The following is an 18,477-nucleotide window of genomic DNA, read 5'->3' as shown; positions in this document are numbered from 1 at the left end:
TGCTTTGAAGAACCTAATAAGAAGCTCCTTAAAGTGATGCAAGGCTAAAAGCTAAAGGGTTTTCATAAATTTAACATTAGCTTAACACTTCCACCGGGATTTCAGAATACCAGACTCGAGCCAAGTAATGCAATTGCTGCCTCTCCAAGGCGCTGTTCCTCTGCCTGCTGGGCTGGGGGGGTGCTGGGGAAGAGACCCATGATGCTCACCCAGGGCAAAGGGCTGTGAAATAACAGGACAAAGCTGTCCTGGCTCTGGGGATGCCCAGTTGGGATCAGTCCGGATATGCAAAGGGGGATATGAAAGATGCTGGATGCACCAGCGTGTTTGTGCCACACGGACGCTCCTGTTTGTTAACTCCCTCACTGTTGTAGAACTTTTTCCTTTTAAAAAGGAAAATAAAGGTTTTGTTTCTAAATCTCTCGGGTGTGCAACACCCGGTGTGCTGGGGGTGCCCGGGCTCCAGGGGTGGGAGGCAGAGCTCCGGCCTCCCCTGCACCCCTCCTATGGCCTTGCGTTCCCATTGCTGCTTCCCTGCCCAGGACCTCTGGCAGCAATGCTGACACTGGGGAACAGCCTGAGCTGTGAGGGGTCAGTGTGGGGCTGGCCACAGCTCTGCCCTACCAGGGACCAGCTCCATCATTCTCTCCAGCTGGCACAGCAAAGCTGCCCTTTGCTCCTGACAAGGGGCAGATGGGATGGAGGCACCAATGCCTTTCAGGTGCGTTGGTTTAAATTCTGGTTTAAATGGATTGTGGGTGCAGCATTTGGGTTTGCTGTGTTGTGAAGTTAAGTTCTCAGGGGTTGGAATAGCCAGGATTTGGAGCCAGAACATTGGTTCTGAGAAGCAGCTTTTAGTGGGCTTGGAAGCTCCTTGAAATAGCATCTCGGCATGCTCCTGGGCTGTTTCCTGAGCACCATGGGCATCCTGTAACCCTGCGTACCCTGTAGCTCTGGGCTGCTCGGGAAGGGACCCCCACTTAGGCAGACAGCAGGTTTTAGCTTTCAGTCTGTGGAGAGTACTTTCTGTTCAGCATTCCTGGACCTCCTGCAGGGGAGCTCTGCTGGGTTCTTTCTGGGTTCCTAAGGGTGAGTAAGGACCAGTGGGAGAGCCGCGGTCCAAGGGGCGGCTGCCGCCCCGGAGCCTGCCCTGGTGTGGCGCTGGGGGGCTCAGGACCCCGTCGCTGGGCTCCGTTCCACCGGTGGCTGACCCGGGCGCTTCGTGCCGCTCGGCTCAGGCTCTGCTGTCAAACGGGCGGGGCCGGGGGAGCGGCGGGGGCTGCGGGCCGGGAGCGGAGCGGATCCCCGGGGCTGCCCCGGGGGGCGGGCGTTGTGCAAGGTTTACGTAACGGGGCACGGCGGTGTGGCACCCCCCACCCCGGTCCCCCCGTGCCGAAGGAGGCGGCAGCGAGCAGGAGCCGGCGCGGCGGGACCGGGACCGGGAGCGGGGCCCTGCGGCGGGGCTCCCCGTTCCGCGGCATGGCCTCGGGCAAGGCGGCGGGGGAGCGGCGCTGGGAGCTGGTGCGCTGGTGAGTGCGGGGCCGGCGGTCCCGGTGGATGCTCGGGGAGGGGCTGAGCTTTAAGGGGGTCTCGGCTCTGGTGTGGGGATGCTCCGAGCCCGGGGTGCCCCGGCTGCTGGGCGGGGGGAAGAGGGGAGCCCCGGCAGGGGAGGGCTCCGCGGGGGGGGGGGGGGGGCACACACGGGACCCGGCCCCTGCCTGGGGAGCTCCGGGGGTCGCTGCTTGATCCCGGTTGTGGTGGGACCCCCGGGGCGGCTGCTGCAGCAGGGAAAGGAGGGGGGTGTCACCTCCTCGGGCAGCGCGGGGTATCTCTGGCATTTGGGGACCCGTGGAAGTAGAAGAGTTGGATCCCAAAGAGAGTTCCTGTGCGGAAAGTGGCCCTGAACCACACAGGAGTGGTGTGGCAAGCAGCAGCAGCCTGGTGTGTTGGGGGGCTGCCTCTGGGACACTGGGATGCTTTGGGGCATCCTGGTGTTGTCTGGGGGTGGAGGGTGCTGAGGTTGTGCCAGGCTTTGGGGACCCTCAGCCTCAGATGAGGATGGATGATAGCAGCACCCTGAGCAGCAGGATGGGCTGACATTGGAAACAAGCTCTCCCTGAGTCTTTGTGTGTGCAGTTGTGTAGTTTGTGACGTCCAAGGCTTGTGACTTTTGAGCAGGACGCTGTCACGATGCCAGATGGTGACCAGGGGGGCTCCGATGCTGCTGATGTAAGAGTTGGGACCAGGCCCAGGCTTGTTCTGGTACCGGCTGCTGTGGAGCAGAGCCAGGATGGAGCTGGAGCTCCCGGTGCGGTGGGATCCTTGTGAACCAGAGTGGAAATTGGCTGAGGATTACTCTAAGCTTGTGAAGCTCTTTTCATTCTGTTTCCCCCCTCAGCAGCCGAGGGCACTTTGCTTCGTGCACACTTAGATCCCAGCTGTTACCGAGGCTGCTGGGCTTGGCCATTCTGCCATCCCTGAACTTCCTTCCCAAAAGCCATCCTGGCTTGCCTGCCACCACTCTGTGCAGTGCTGTCACATGCAAGAGCTGCAGGGGAGCACTGGGACTGCACCATCCCTGCTTGCTTTCACCAAGACAATCAGGTCACTCTGTGCTGAGGACACTCCTGGAGCCTTTTGGGTTTCCTTCTGCTGACAGCAGGAGGTTCTGGCTCTGTCACTGCCCCCAGCTCTGGCAGGACCTCACATCCCTGTGTTGGATGAGTTCGGGTGGGCAGCAGAGCACCTAACAGCTCCGGACGTGTCCCTGCTCAGCAGGGCTGCAGGCAGCCCGGGGCACAGTGGAGCATCCCCTTGGCCCATCCAGGCAGCATGGCCCGATCCCTGCTGTTCCTGGTGGGATTGTACCACCCAGAGCACGCGTGTGTGGAGGAGAGGACCATGAGCTCGCCCCAGCCCTGGCTGGATGCTGCAGCTGTGTGCGTGTCTCCAGCCAGCACCACGGAGGCTTTAAATAATTAATGGCTTGCTGATGAAATTTCATGTCCAGAGGAGGGTGTGTGAAGTGCAGCTGGCTGCTGAGATGGAGGCAGGCAGCAGGACTCTGCTCTGAAAGATGGGAACAACTGCTGTCACTGACACTGTGCTCACTAAACAGAGAACCTGAACTTCTCTAATCAAGATAGCCACCAATTCATCACTTGAATATTATTTAATAAGCCTCAGCTTCTGGCCTGACATTCAAAATGATGTTAGAAAGGCATTAGCCTGGGCTTGGTGCTGGTGAGAGCTGTGCGGGAGCAGTTGGAGCAGGCTGTGCTGCTGAGCCGGGTACTGATGCTGCCCCTCTGCCTGCCAGGGATGTACAGTGAAACATCCTGGGTTGCTTCGGAACTGCTGGCTCCTCGAAAGGGTGCCCGGTCCCAGCCACAGCCGTGCGCCCGTGGGAGCGTCTCCTGATGGGCAGAGAAGGATGGGGACCTGCAGGGGTGCAGGCAGGGCTCCGGTGAAGGAGGCGGTGGAGCCGCGGCCGGCCCTGAGCCGCCCTCCCCGTCCCGCAGCTCCCCCGCCCTGCGCTGGTGAATATTCCAGTCCCTGCTGTTATTTTTAGGTACGTGCGGGAGGGCCGGTTTCGGATCGAGGAGAGGACGCTGACGGCGTTCCAGTGGCTGTACTCGCCCCAGCAGCACCGCATCCTCAGCCGGGCGGACCTGGGCTCACCCAGCAGGTAAGGGGGGGCCGGGGCTGCAGGAGCATTGGCGCATCCCCTCCCAGTGCCACCCGCTCTGCCACAAGCCCTCGTAGCTTCGACGTGGGTCTCCTGAGCCTCAGCCTGTCTCTGGGGCCCTGTGAATACCTGAACATCTTTAAACAGCAGTAAAATGAAGTCCCAGATGCAGCAGCTGGGAGCTGCAAGCATCCTCTAAACACCCCTCTGGTATAAAGCAGTGCAAAGGACAAGTTACTGCCTGCCTGTAGTTTTTTTAATCCTCCATGCTTTTGGTCACACAACCTTTGAGGACCTGCTTTATGCGTGCAGCACACCTGAGATTTAGTTAAAAACCAGATTTGGTGCCAGGGTATGCAGATCTCCCAGCATAAGTGATCTCTGGACAGTATTTGTTCTGATACCCCGGTCTGGTGCTTAAGCTCCCTCCATCACAGCTCACTGAGGCCATGTCCTGGGCATGTGCTGTGGCTTTCCCTGCTGATGCACATGTGTTGCTGTCAGTTTGGATCCCAGTGTTTGGTGATAGAATGCAATTAACATAAGAGCCCTGTGGGCCTCAAGACACGTATAGGACAGTGTCTGTTGTGCTGCCCATTAAGAGCACTGCAACACCCAAGTCCCCGGGTGGCTGAAAGCTTTTCCCTCTTTGTTTCTGCAGTAGTTTTTCTCCTTAAAGCCCTCAAGTCTTTATCTGGCCAGGGTTGCCTGGAGCAGACCAACAGTGGGAGGGTGGCTGGGGAGGGAGGGGGTGCCTGAAACACAGGGTGGGGAAGGGCTCTTGGAGGCACCTCGCAGGGTGAGGGGTCTCTGGGAGGTGCACGGTGCTCTGGAGCCCATGGGCTGTGCAGGCAGGGCTCTGTCCTGCTCCCAGAGGCGACATCCACACCTAGAAGAGGCTTGCAGGAGTGAGGTCCCTGCTTCCCTCGGCAGCAGCCATGGTGTGCGCGCTGGCGGCATCCTGAGGCAGCGATTCCTCTGGCTCCCACCAGAGAGGCTTCCCAGAAGCTGCAATCACCATGCTGGTCGTTAATCTGAAGTAATTATAGGAAATTGCTACCAAAGGCTGTGTAATCTCACCCCTGACGCACGTGCATCATGCGGCATGTGGAACGTCAACGTGTGCAACGTCATTTATAATTAGTGTGAAGTACCACTGTGGTTAATTCCACTGGATGCAACTGATTTCCCAGTGGGCAGGGGAATTACCTGGAGAAGTCTGGTAGAGCCAAGAACAGCGCCTGCATCGCTCTTATGGGGGTGAAACCTTCACCTGGGCTGCAGCTCGGGCTGTCACCCCGAGCAGCCCAAGTGCAAATCCAGCTGGGTGAGTCCCAGGTTTGCCCAGCTGACTCTGAGCAGAGGCAGAGCAGCCTGCTCAGGCAGTGCCTGCAGCCAGGTCCTGCTTGGGGCACAAACCTGAAGCGAGCTGGCTTCAGTGGCTGCTCCACAGGATGGGAGTGAGCTGTGCTGGGGATGCATCACCACTTCCAAGCATCTTGTTTGTCCTGCAGCCTCCTGGTCTGGTGGGCCCGGTGAGCAGGCAGCTGTGCCCAGCACCAGTACTTGTTTCTGCTATAGCATGTTGCTTGAGGCTGCATCTAAGGCACATTATGGTGCCTCAGGTGGCACACTGACACCGGGATGATCTGTGGCATTTCAAGCTGTTGCTTTATTTGTCACATTCACTGGATCACTGTCTCTGTTTTGCACTGACTGCTGCTGCTTTGCATAAGGGTAGTGACACGGTTGGGGGCAAGAAGGGAGTTGTGTGGCTGTTTGTCACCTCGTGCAAACACTGGCCTGGTCAAGTGGTGTGTGTTACTGGTGCGCTCCACAGGGACCAGGCAGCACAAAAAGAGAATTACATTAGTTTCCTTGAATTGCTTTAGGAACCGGTGGGACCAAACTTGTGATGATCAGGCTGTGCTCTGGTGCAGGCTCACCTTTGGGCTCTGCTGGGGGACAGCAGCCTGAGGCTGGGGTAGAAAGAGCTAGAAAGGAGGGGCCTGTCAGTGGGAATGGGAATTTTGCTTTTGCCTTTCCCTTCAGTGGGTCCAGACTTTTGGCCCTGGAAGCTGCTCTTTTGTCAGGTCTGTGTCTGTAATTCTGCTGTAACAGATGAAGGAGCCCACATGAAGGCTAAAGTCTGCTTTCGAAGCTGAATCCAAAGGGGGCTGCTCCATTTTCTAGCTATCTTTTCCCAAACCAGCCCTTTCACTCTGGGCAGTGCAATGACCAAGCTCCTCAGCTCTCCCCGGTGGGTGCTGCTCCAGTGACCCCCCCAGGCGCCCATCACGACTTGACCCTCACATTCTTCCCTTCCCGCTGCAGGGACCCAGTCCCAGTTTCCATCTCCCTGATGCACTTGCCCTGAGCAGCTCTCGCACCTCTCCCTGTGCGTGGGTGAGGCGTTGGGGCGGCGGCAGCCCCGGCTCTGCCATTGGGAGCGGGGCCGCCGGTGCGTGGCCGGGGGTCTGCGGGTGCGCAGCGCCCGGCGCAGGCTCCTGGGAGCCCGGGGCTGCGGTAACGCTCGCACCGCACCGCACCGCCCCGCGCAGGGGCTCCAGCACTGCCGGCTCCGCGCAGCGCGGCGAGGACACCGGGTAAGGGGCGTTCCAGGCTTGTGGAATCGGACCCGAGGGCAGCGCACGGCGGGGCTGCGGTAGCGGCGGACGGGGGTAGCAACACCCGGGTAAGGCTTTAAAGGGGAGGTTCAAGTCTGTGTTTGTCCTTGTTTTTACGCTGCTTGTCTGCATGCAAATGTGAGGCAGAGCCGGCATTGCTATTGTTGAAGCCTTTGCAGTTCTCAGCTCCTCGGTTTGCATTTAAATACGCGGTGACTGCTTGAGGCTCTGTGTGTCGGGCTTGGGGACTCGGGGTCTATGGGGTCTGGGTGCCGGTGCCGGCGCCCTTGTTAAATAGGGAAAATTCAATGAGGAAACTTCAAAAGGTGTCTCCAGGGCTCTGCTCCGATGTGTTGGGGGTCGTGGTGTTGGTGCTTGCTCTGAGCAGCTCCCCGACAGGGCTGTGAGGGGTTATGGTCCTGCCTTTGCAGGGCACCCCCTTTGCGGAGGGGCCCCAGATTCTTTGCATGACAAAAGCAGGGCGCAGAGATTGTTCGGAGCCTCTGTGCACCCAGCGCCGTGTGCTGGGGTGACCCTCCTCCCCCCTGCCTTCGAGTGAGACTGCAGCTTATCTCTGCCGGAGGAGCGGTGTAATGTCTGCTCACACGCAGAGCACCGCTTTTATCCGGCTCGTCTCTGCGGGCAGAGCACCGGTGGAGCCGGTGTGCGAGCACCGTGTCGCCTGCATCCCTGGTGTGGACGGGATGTGAGATGGAGCCTGCCAGGGGCTGCCTTGTTTCCTCATCTGCTGCACGCTCCAGGCTCCACTGTTTTATTTAAGCCTCGTTGTTGTTTTAGTAGCACAAGGGACATAATATCTGTCCACACGGCACGATTTATTGGGGTTGGGAACACGCCAAGGAGTTTAAATTCAGATTCAACAAGAAGCGTGATTCCAGCCAGCAGGCTCGCTGTGTGCCCCACGCTTAGCAGCTACCTTGTCCTCCCCAAAGGAGGATTCCTCCCAAAGGGCAGCTCACAGTAACCACAGCAGCAAAACCACCTTTTTGCTTTGCCCCATGTTTGTTTTATCATCCTTCTTCCCCTTCATCCCGAAGTGTATCCGTACAGCAGCAGGGTCCTGGGGGCTGCTGGCGGAGTCCCTCTGTTGCCATTGCCTGTTGTGTACCTGGAGTCAGATGCTCTGGTTGTCGTTAGCGGCTGCTGTGGAAACAGGAACAGGACTTCAGCAGCAACAGTAGGAAGAGGCATTTTTTCCAGGAGCTAAAAACAGCTCATTCTGCCCAGACCTCTTTCCAATTTCGTGGGGGTAGATGAATCCCTGCTTGGAGTTAACATCTGCCTCCAAGCTGGATGCCAAACCAGGAGGAGCTGTTCCTTGACTCTGCTTTGGATCTAGTCCAGCTCTTTGCAAAACCCACCCAAAATGGTGGAAGAAGGCAGGTGACAGTGGTGAGATGTAACAGGGATTTGAAGAGCTCGAGTCCAAACTCTGTGTTCAGATTGCTGTGTTCAGATGGAACCAGGTGCAAGTTTGGCCTTGAAGCTGAGCCCTGACTGCTGCCTGGATCTCGCCCTGTTCCAGCATCCTGGCTGTCAGCAGTGGCTGCTGGAGCTGGGCAGCATGTGGGGTGCAAGTTGGAGCTGTGAGAGGGGGTGTGAGGGCAGGAGCTGGTTCTCCAAGCCCAGCTCCCCACTGCTGCCAGCACCCACTCGTGTAACATCCTCATGAATGTGCTGAGCATCACTTAGAGCTTTTTTCTTTCTTCTGCTATTAGGACACTGTTCCAGAGATTGTTTGTATTAAAGACTAGAAACCTCCTAATTTCCAGACAAAGCATATTCAGGTCTATCTCATGCCCATGCATTCTTCCCACCCCCATGTTTTGCCAGCCCTTGTTTTTAGTTTAAGCAGTTCTTTTTCTGTCTTGCCACAGTTTCTTCCTAGCCTGCAGTTGTATCGTTCCTGCGTTTGTTGTGTGAATTGGGCCAAATGCTCCCTGGTTCTGCTGGTCCAGCTGTACACTGGTGCCAGCCTGCCAGTAGGAATGGGGTTTGGTTGGGTCTTGCCCTAATGCATCCTCCCTCCACCAGTCCTGTGGTGCCCGGGTGGACAGGCAATGAGCTCCTGTAGCAGGGGACCGCGTACTGAATGCGGGATGCACAGTGGATGTGGAGGTAGCCATGGTAACAGTGCCCAGGGACCAGGCACTGGGAATGGTCAGCTGCTTGCCTGCCTGCCCCCTGCCTGCAGCCGGGCTGCCCCAGGTGTGGGATGGGCACTCTGTGGGAAGTGGTACCTGCCCTACCTGGGGCTGGGCTGCCTCTGGAGCAGGGATGTGGATACACAGAGAAACCTTACTGCAGGTTTCTCGGGGGAGGCACCGTGTGCATGTGGACATGGGCATCTGCTGCTCTTCTGAAGTATCCCCTCTTGGGCTTAACTTGCATGGGAAGGGACATGGATGGAAGAGGTGGGGAAACCACACACGCAGTAACAGTGTGCTTGAACAGGCTCTTCCCAAAGAGAGAGCCTCTTTGGGGATTTCCCTCACTAGCAAGACATCTCTAAAATGGGTGAGCCTGAGAAAATGAGCAACTCTGTACATTAAATTCACTGTGGGCTGAGATTTTAATGAGCCTGGAAGTGTGTGTGGTGACTTTGTGTGCAGAGCTGTGAGCAGATGAGATCTGTGTCGTGTCCTCCTACAGGGAAGAGCCAGGTTGTGTGGTGCTGGCAGAAACCCGTTACTGATGTGTGTCAGGCTGGGTACCAGGGAGCATGTGTGTGTCTAAATGTGAATGCTGGTGAGGCTCTTGGTGCTGCAGGGTGCTCAGCAAACTCAGTTACCCCAGGAGGCCCAAAGGCAGGAGCCAGGGATCAGAGGGTTGTGTTCACATCCCCTGATGCTCTGCGCAGAGCAAGCCTTGGAGGGAGGGGGAGTGATGTGCTTCATGAGGTTTGCTTCAGGCTGTCCTTGCCTCCCCTCGGCGCTGCTTGGAAATGGTGAGATCAATACTGTAAAGAAAAGGCAAATTAGGATGGATGGACTTCAGACCCAGGAACGGTTAAACACATTGATTTCTGCTGGTGGTGTTCGCACCAAGCCGGGCTTGCAGGGTTTGGCCTTGTTTTCCTCTGCAGTGGTCCCGCAGAAGCGTTTCTGTGTCTGCCAGGCTGCGCACGGCCCCTGCTGCTCGTCCCCGGGTCCCACTGCCGATGCTCCCCAGGATGTGGGTGACAGGCACTGGGGAACGGCCCTTTCTGTGCTCCCCCCTTGGCTGGGTCGGAGTTTGCCTGTTCTGGCTGCTTGCTCCATTCTGCAGCTGATCCTCCAGTTAAAGCTCACATGCATTGATCCCTCCCTGCTGGGTTTAACAAGTGGCTGCAGAGAGCAGGCAGCTCGGCTCTGCTCCCCGGGCTGTGCCTGTGCCTAAGGAGCAAAGCTGCTGGAGCTGGTCAGTGCCCTGTGATGGGCAGCCCTGAGACTGATGGAGGCAGGCAGGTATCCGGAGCCTGCTCTTGGCTTTACAGTCCCTTGGCTGCAGCTCAGCTCTTGAGTGACAAACAGGGTCCCCCTCCCCGGTGCTGGGGCTGAGGAGCCCTGTGGCAGCCGGTGGGTGCTGCAGGCCCATGGGCTGTTGAGCATCAAATAGACACCTTTGAGAGCAAGCTGGGTTTTGTGGGAGCCTGCTGTTTAAGACACGGAGTTTCTCACTTCATCTCACTTCAGCAGCACCATAAAGGGGAGAAAATACTGTTAAAAATATTCCATGTACTGAGTCAGAAATAATTCGGACCCTATTTTGTTTGCTTTCTGTGTTGAGACTGCTGATATGTACAGCGTGTTCTTCCTGCCAGGAGAAAACCTGATATTTCTGGGTGCCCACAACCTTCCTTAGAATCATAATAGAAAGATGAATACCCTCAGCGCGCCGCATGCAATATTAAAGCACTAATGATGCAATCAGTTTCTCTTAGCCCCAGTAACAAAGGGAAGAATTGTGCTGCCCTTCCCGGGCAGCGTTCTGCTCTGCGGTGCAGGCTGAGGATGCTGAGGACGCAGTGTGTGCCCATGGCTGCAGCCCGGCCCATGCAGGGGCACTGTCTGTGCTCGCATGGACAGAGGGTCAGCCCCACGCTGCGGTTCCCCATTCCATGGCTGCCTGAGTCACCCGGCTGCTGCGGGAGCCTGGAGCAGCCCTGGGAATGGGAGCCGCGGGTTCTGCCCGCGCTGGCTGCACCACAAAGGGTCCCTAGCTGCTGGGGCTGAGCTGTGCAGTGGTGCTGGTGGCTGGTGGCCTGGCTAACCCGTCCTGCTGCTGCTGCTGTGTGCACAGGAGGGCTGGCTGGCAGCTTTGGTCCCCTGGGGGGAAGGTGCCTTCAGAGCCTGCTTTCTTCTGTGCCAAGAGTTCATGTGTTCACTGGTGCTGAGGGTTCAGCGGTCCCACTGGCAGCATATGTCATAGAATGTGTTGGAAGGGATCTTAAAGCTCCTCCAGCTCCAACCCCTGCCATGGGCAGGGACCCCTTCCACTAGAGCAGCTTGCTCCAAGCCCCTGCCTCCAACCTGGCCTTGAACACTGCCAGGGATGGGGCTGTCAGGGGCAGTTCGAGCTCTGCAGTCTCCTGTAGGGGATGGGAGCTGAGTTGGGCTGTGCACAACCAGCCTGTGTTTCCCTCTGTGAGCAGCCCAGCAGCGTGCACTCATTATCCCCAGCGCTGCTCAGTTGTCAGAGCTCTGCTATGGCTCAGCCTCGCGCTCTCCTCTCTTGTCTTGTGCCCGGTTGGGGTGATGGAGCCACCCAAAACATGGGCACCTCTCCTGCACGCTGCTCCCCTTTGAGCTGCCTGGGGGGCTCCAGGGTTGGTGTCCTTCATTATCTATTAAGGACATGGAACTGTTGGAACAAGTCCAGAGAAGGGCCATGAGGATGATCAGGGGCTGGAGCAGCTCCGGTATGAAGACAGGCTGAGAAAGTTGGGGCTGTTCAGCCTGGAGAAGAGAAGGCTGCATGGAGACCTCGTAGCAGCTTCCAGTATCTGAAGGGGGCGTATAGGGATGCTGGGGAGGGACTCTTCATTAGGGACTGTAGTGACAGAACAAGGGGTAACGGGTTAAAACTCAAACAGGGGAAGTTTAAACTGGATATAAGGAGGAAATTCTTTCCTGTTAGGGTGCTGAGGCACTGGAATGGGTTGCCCAGGGAGGTTGTGAATGCTCCATCCCTGGCAGTGTTCAAGACCAGGTTGGACGAGGCCTTGGGTGAGATGGTTTAGTGTGAGGTGTCCCTGCCCATGGCAGGGGGGTTGGAATGGGATGATCTTAAGGTCCTTCACAACCCTAACTATTCTGTGGTTCTATGATTGAATATGTGGCACCCCCTCCCTGGTGTTACTGGTGGCACTGAGGGTGCTCACCAGGGTTGGGAATGTGGCTGGGGTACACCGGGGTGATGGGCTCATGGCTCTGGCAGAGGCCCTTGGAAATGTTAGTTCTGTCTGGTGCAGATGGCACCAGGGAGGCACCATCCTCCCCCAGGCCTTTGTTTCTTAGTTTGGGCTGATCAGTTCTGATCTGCCTGCTGTGAAAGGAGGAGGGATTTCTTTTATCCTTTTGTTTTTGAGCTCAGCTGTGTGAAATACCCCGGGGGAGAAGAGGGAAGCAAGAAAATATCACTGCAGACACACTCCTTCCAGATGCCTCCCGTGCGGGTGAGGTGGTGCTGGTGGGATGTGCTGAAACAGAGGGGGGAGCCTGAAGGCTCCTGCGGGCTTGGAGCTGGGTCCCTGGTGTGGTTTTAACCTTTGCCTGGTCCAGATGCTGTTTGTCACCTGTGTCTGGGGTGGCTGTCATGGCTCTGGCAGGGATGAGGAGCAGGGAGAGCTGCCCTTTTCCCCGGGCACCCTTGGGTACTGGTCCTGCTGGTGCAGGGTGAGGTTGGCATCGCATGGAGCTGCCTCGCACCTCTCCTGGCCGTGGGAAATGGAGGCAGCTCCCCCGTGGCTGTGTCGAGGTCCTGCTCTCCTTGGCTCTGACATCCTAGGGGAGGTGTGGGAACCATTCCTCTGCCGTGCCAAGGGCATATAAGGAGACCCTAGCAAGCAGTGGTGACCCCCCTGGCTGCACTGACTCCAGCAGCAGGGAGCATGGCCCTGCCTTCTGCACATCTCCCCCTCTCCCTCTGCTTCCATGTGCCTCCGACAGCAGCGGGTTCACGTAAGGACTGAAGTGGCAGAGCGAGATGTGGTAATTGCTGCTTACAGACTGCAAGAGTAAACGTTTAAATGAAGAGCTGGCTGTTTTCCTGGGCTCTCCACGCCATTTCTGGTGTGATGCCAGCTGTAGACTGATGCTCCCCATGGCTGCTGTCGCTACCTGCACTGCACCTCTGCCTGCAGGGCTGCACTGGGCCACAGCAGTCCCATGCAGTTCCCATGCACTGCAGGGCTCCCTGCTTGTGTTTTCAGGCATGTGAATCATGTGTGGCTCAGTAGAGCTGGGCAGAAACCAACTGCTGTGAGTGTAAGAAAGATGTGGCCTGGGGGAAGATTAAGCGCGAGGATAACGTCACACTGCTGTTGATGCAGAGCTTTAACACGAAGCATCCAGGCCAGAAACAAACGTGCTCTGAGCAAATGTCTGCTCCAGATATTTCATGGTACCTGAATTATGGCTTTCGAGCCTGCAGCACGTTTGGGAGGCTTTTGGGTTTTCTTTTTTTTTTCCCCCTTTTTTTTTAATGATGTTCTTAAGAGCCCTCGAATGCAAAGGATTTCAATCACTTCATCCTTCTAAGGAGAGATGGCTGTGGGCAGAAAAGTAGGAGTTGAAATAGCTGGATGTGAGTCCAAGCTTTTTCCCCAGAGTTGAGTGATTTCTCTCTCCAACTCCCCATCCACCCCCTGCCTCCCCTCTTCCTTTCACACATCAGACAGGATCCAAATGCTTCTCAGTTTAAAGCTTTCGGGTGCTTGGATGAGAGGCTGGCTCCTGCAGAGCTCTGGGCTAGGATTCGCATCAGGACCCACGGAGCGCTGGGATCCAGGCCCTGCCCAGCAGCGCACCAAGGGATGTTTGCTGTGTGTGGGGTGTCATGTTGAATCACCGGAGTAGGAGGTGAGTGCACAAAGAGTTGAACCAGGAGCACCTCGGCTCTGAACTGCCGGGACTTTGGGAAGGGAGCCTTGGGTTCCTGCATCTCCTGAGCTCGGTGGATGATGCGAGGATGCAGTGCGAGGTGCGGCTCCAACCCGAGTCCCACTGCAGCCCCGGGATAGTGCAGCTCCCCGGCTGTGGAAGGATGCTTGTGGTTCCCACCCTTCCTTCTCATTCACTGGAGAGGGTGAAGCCCCTCTTGCAGCCCGAGGGGGTGCAGATGGGTGCTGGTGGCTGGTCTGGGGAGCTGCAAGGTGTGAGGATGGGATGGCAGCCCCTGCATGTGGTACCCAGCCCCTGGGCGCTGGTAAGGAAGGAGCACATCTCGCAGCTCCCATGGGCTCTGCTGTTCCCAAAGGCTGGTGCAGGGAACAGCAGCCTGTTTTCTTGGGACCTTGTGATTGATGGAAGCTCGTGTCCAGCCGCAGGTCAGTACTTCCATTTAAGTGGGATTTATGAAGCCTGGCTCTGAGAGGACTGCGTGGTTTTCAGTGGTGGTCAGGCTGCAGCTGCACATCACGGAGCTGCTGGGGAATGGGAGAAAACCCATGTACTGCTGCTGAATGAGGCCGTGTGGGAGGTGCCCCACTGAGAGCTGGAGCAGCCAGGGACCTGTTTGCTGTGAGAGATGTGGTGATGGGGTTTTTGGGTTAGGGTTATTGAGGTTCCATGCCTTTAGTGGGAAGCCCATTGAAAGGTGCTGGAGACACAGGAGCATCCCTGACCAGGGAGCCAGCCAGGTGCAGGGAATGCAGGATTCGGGGATGCAGACCCCTGTGGTGCCACCAGAGACCCTCTGCCAGCTGGGGCAGCCCCACGGCACCATGACTACGGGTGACGCCGTGTCCAGCTCCAGTGCCACGGCTCCTGCCATTAGGAGAAATACGCCATCTGCAGCGAAGGGTTGTGAAAAGCCCGAGGCCGCAAGCGAAAACAGAGAAAAGGAAATGACTTTTATCTGGGGTGTGTGGAGGGGCGGCGCTGGGTCCCCCCGCCCTGGCACAGCGCCTGTCCCGCAGGAAGCACCCGGCACGCTGCCGCCGTCCCGGTGTCCCCATGGCTGGAGCGCCCCGGCAGCACCGCGCCACCATGTTCCAGAGGAAGCGCAGCGTCTCCTTCGGCGGCTACGGCTGGTGGGTGCCTCTTGTCCTGCCCTCGGTGCCGCACGGGCAGCTTCTCCTTCCCTCTGGGAAGGACGCACCGCGCTGCTGCGCTGCGGTGTCCTCAAGCAGAGCCCTTCCCGCGCCAGCACGTGCGGGAGCCAGGATCTTCCCCCGTGCCCGCAGGGAAGCCCAGGCAGCTTCTGGCTGCTGAGGACCCGCTGCCCGCTCCTCTGTGCCTGGGCAGTGATGCTTGCAGCCGCCTTTGGCACCTTGTGGCACACGGTGGGGTCCCACCTCGTCCATGGCGGGTTCCTGGCACCATCGGCGCCTCCTGAGTTGTCCCTGCTCCCTTCGTGCTTGGCAGAGCCGTTTGGGTCTGCTTGCGTCTTGTGGCCCTTCTCTCCCAGATGTGTTATCTACAGGGAAATAAGGAAGCGGCACTGCTCGACCCCAGTTTCCCCCTTTCTAATGTCTTTTATGCCCGTTCCAGGTCCGTGCTGTGTGACTGTGGTCAGTGGAGACTGACGGCCGAATGGGTGATTTTGTGATGGTTTTGGCTCTCCGGTGCTGGCTCAAGGGCAGCTCTGCTGTGGTGCTGTGGGAGCTGCAGGGCTTGGGAGAATGCTTGTGGCTGCTTAAAACCTGCTGGGGAAAGTGCTGCAGGGGGGCAGTGAGCTCGGGGGGGGGGGGGGGGCGTCCAGGTCCCGGGAATGAAGCTCCCCCCCCCCAGTGAAGCCAAGCGTTTTCTCAGCTGGGCTTTTCCTCTACATGAAAATGGGAAGGAAGTCCTTGGACGTCCTCCTGGACAGATAACTTCAGTGAAGGGCAGGCTCATTCTGGGCACAAATGGCAGCTCTTGGACGGCTCTGCCCCACTGCTGCCACCGGGAGCAGGGGCTCTGGGGCCCCAGCAGGCGCGTCCCGGGAGCTGCTGCCGGTGACAGCCTCCCGCTGGGACGGAGCGGAGCCGTTACCCCCGCGCCGGGGTGTTCGGGGCCTCTGGGCTTTGCTCTGTTGTTTTCCTTCTGGCTTTGGCAGTTGCAGGGAGCAGACAACCACAACTGCGGCTCGGGCAGGAAACGAGGTCTGCTGGAGCGAGGGGGCTGCGCTGCAGGGCACGGGCTTGCTGTGAGCATCAGCACCCGCGTCTGCACAGAGACAGACCAGGGTGTGCGGGGCAGCTCCAAGTGGTCAGTGCACAGCTCCCCAGGGAGGATGCCCCTCGCAGCCGTGCGCTGCCCGGAGAGCTTTGTGCCCAGTGGGAAAACACTTCCCCGGGTGTTTACGGGAAGGGAAGGAACCTGCTGCAGCCGGTACCTGCATCTGCATCTTCTCACCCTGCCCCAGCCAACACACCCTTCCTGTGGGGACCGTGTGTGGGGTGCCCGGACACACCCAGACACCACTGCCGGTGCCTTGAGTGCTGCTTCAGCCCTCCAGCAGGGTGAGAATCAGGGTTTATTCTGCCCACTGTCCGTATCTGCAGCCAGAGAGGTCCTGAAAGAGCTGTCCTGGGGCAGCAGATGTGCTGCTGTCGCTCTGGGATGTAGGGATGCATCGTGGGTGATGTAGAGCCGTGGTGACAGCCCTGGGAGCTGCCACCGCTCCCCTGCCCAGCTCACTGGCCCCAGTGACTGATGCGGATGCCCTATCCCTCTGCCCCCAGCCGGTGCTGGCCGCTGCTCTTGGGGCAGCGGGTGCTGCGGGAGCCGCAGGGCTGTGCTGGGGTGCGCAGGAGGAGCTGGGCTGGCTGTGGGGTGTTTCACTTCACCCCACCTTGGGAGGGGGCACGGGGCAGGGCCGGCTCTCAGCTTAGTCATCCTGCAGCTGCGGTTTCCCTGCGCGGGGCTCTCTCTGCTGTGGTTTATTTCTGTTTCTTTTCTTTTTTCCTCCGCTCTCTATGAGGCCAACCACCAGCAACGGGTTTTAGTTCCTGCGGTTCCGGATGGAGCCGCTCGGTGCGGATCCCGCGGGAGCTGCCCCCACACCTGCTGTCCCCGGGGCTCTCCGCATCTGCCACCGACTCCAGCAACAGCTCTTTACCCCAGCACACTTTAATGTTCAACTCGATTTAATGATCAGCAAGGGCCGTGGTCGGGCTGGTTGAGTATTAAGTGCCAATAGCGGGTGCCTGGGTCTGTTTCAGGAGCAGGAGCGTGCCAGCTCTCCCAGAGCTGTTTGGGGGAATGCCTGGAACAAAGCTCCCACGGCCTTGGGGTTTGGGAAGGAAATGCTGGCCCAAGATGGTGCAGGCACAGGCAGGGTGGGCAGGAGGTGCTGGCTCGGCCTCTAGAGTACCAGGATCTGGCCCCGTGGGTACAGCCTCTTGTGACAGGGAAGTTGAGCCTGAGAGCAGAGGGAGGTAAAGCTGCGAGTAGAGGGGAAGCAGCATTTCTGCTGCCCTGCATTGTCCTCTGTGGGCACAGGGTGGAACAAGTGGGATTTGGGGCTGCTGTTTAGTGTTTGCTTTTTCCTCGAGATGCGGCTCTCATCCCATGTGGCAGAGCACAGCATGTGCAGCGCCTGCCAAAAGACATAATTTTGTATTTTGAGACATTACTATCATTTGCATTAATTAATATTAATGTCACTGTAACCACAATGACTCCGTGGAGATAGGCCCTTATTAGTGGTGCTAAATAAAGAAGTGAGGCATTGGGGCTCCTGCCAGGGCTGGCAGCAATGGGGCTGCTCCTTGGTCCCCCCATCTGGGTGCATGTGTGTGTTCACAGCAGCTATGGGCAAGGGAAGGGGGGAGTGCCCAGGTGGGGATGGTGCAGCCCTGCAGGGATGAGCCTGAGCTCACACAGCGAGGCTGTGACCGGTCAGGTACAGACATCCTGCCCCTGCTGTATCCTTGCTCCTTTCTTGGGGGCACCACGGGGCTTTTCATGAAGCCGTGGGGTCGGGTTTGCCAGCAGCACCCAGCACCCACATTGGAGGGAGACACATCCCTCCTGCACCCGCAGTAACACCCTCCTCTGCTTTCTCCCCAGGATCGACAAGACGATGCTCGCCAGCCTGAAGATGAAGTGAGTGTCCTCATTCTTCTCTCCTATAAAGTGATTTCCCTGTGAGATACATGGTGCTGGGGACGGCTTTGTGCATGCAGGATGCTTTTTTCCTGTTAGCTGGGCTCTCTTTGTGATTCCACCTCTGTGCAGTGGCACACCAGCCATATCTCCCTGTTCTGGAGCTGTGTTTGTGTGTGTCATGCAGCTTGCGCTCCCTTCCAGTCCAAGGTGATTCAGGCACTGGGTGGTTTTAGTGACTGCAGCAACACAAGTGCTGCATGATCAGTGGGTTAACTCGCAGCTGGTGGGATGGGGGTGGGAATCGCCACCAAGCTTCTGCCTGGGAATTCAGTGGAGCTGGAGCTGGTTTATTCTGGTCTGAACCTTGCAGCCTGGAGCGGGAGCGGGTGTCAGTGGGCAGTGGGTGCTGGTGCTTGTTGCACTGCTCCTGCTCCCGCAGGGCTCTGGGCATGGCTCTGGAGGGATGAAGATGCTCTTGGGGCCCAGGAGGGTCTGTGAGCCGGGGCTGTTGCGGTGCTGGCTGATGGGTGCAGGCTGTCAGCGTAACATGTGCTGGCACAGAAACACTCCTGCTCAGCCTGCCCGGGCACGGGTGGTGTGTGTGGTAACACCTCCTGTGGTTCCCTCTACGGCCATTAGTGGCAAAGTGCACAGAGAGCCTGGGGGAACCTGCTGCCCAAACGCGCCTGCAACTGCCCGTGGTAAACAGCACAACAGAGCTGCTGCCCCCGGCTCGGGGCTCGGCCTCTGCTGAGCTAATGAGAGGTTTAAATCAATGTTCACCGCTTTGGGTGAATCTCAGCAGACTTCCCTTTTCCCATAGAGGTGGAAGGAGTTAAACAGCCCGGGTACGTTGTGCCCTGACGTTTTCCCCAGGCCCCATGCAGCAGCCCTGCTGCAGAAA

At 58.1% G+C, this 18,477-nt stretch overlaps 1 protein-coding gene across 3 annotated transcripts in view; it reads left to right on the top strand.

The window, feature by feature from the left end:
* Positions 1-1,441: 1,441 nt before the first annotated feature.
* Positions 1,442-18,477, top strand: part of RAP1GAP2 (RAP1 GTPase activating protein 2) — a 60,091-nt gene continuing 43,055 nt past the window's right edge. For 2 of the 3 annotated variants that reach the window (XM_062615631.1, XM_062615630.1), the window contains exons 1-2: positions 14,412-14,569; positions 17,535-17,570. In XM_062615631.1, coding sequence (XP_062471615.1) covers positions 14,493-14,569; positions 17,535-17,570 — 113 coding nt within the window. In that variant the 5' untranslated portion in view covers positions 14,412-14,492. Of the gene's footprint in view, positions 1,530-3,571; positions 3,689-14,411; positions 14,570-17,534; positions 17,571-18,477 lie in introns of those variants that run through there. The other variant, XM_062615629.1, reaches the window with a different exon arrangement.

This window comes from Pezoporus occidentalis, unplaced genomic scaffold, assembly GCF_034315485.1.
Source record: "Pezoporus occidentalis ecotype Australia unplaced genomic scaffold, CSIRO_AGI_Poc_V1 ctg183, whole genome shotgun sequence".
Taxonomy (NCBI): Eukaryota; Metazoa; Chordata; class Aves; order Psittaciformes; family Psittacidae; genus Pezoporus; species Pezoporus occidentalis.
This window is presented reverse-complemented; position numbering and strand designations above follow the sequence as displayed.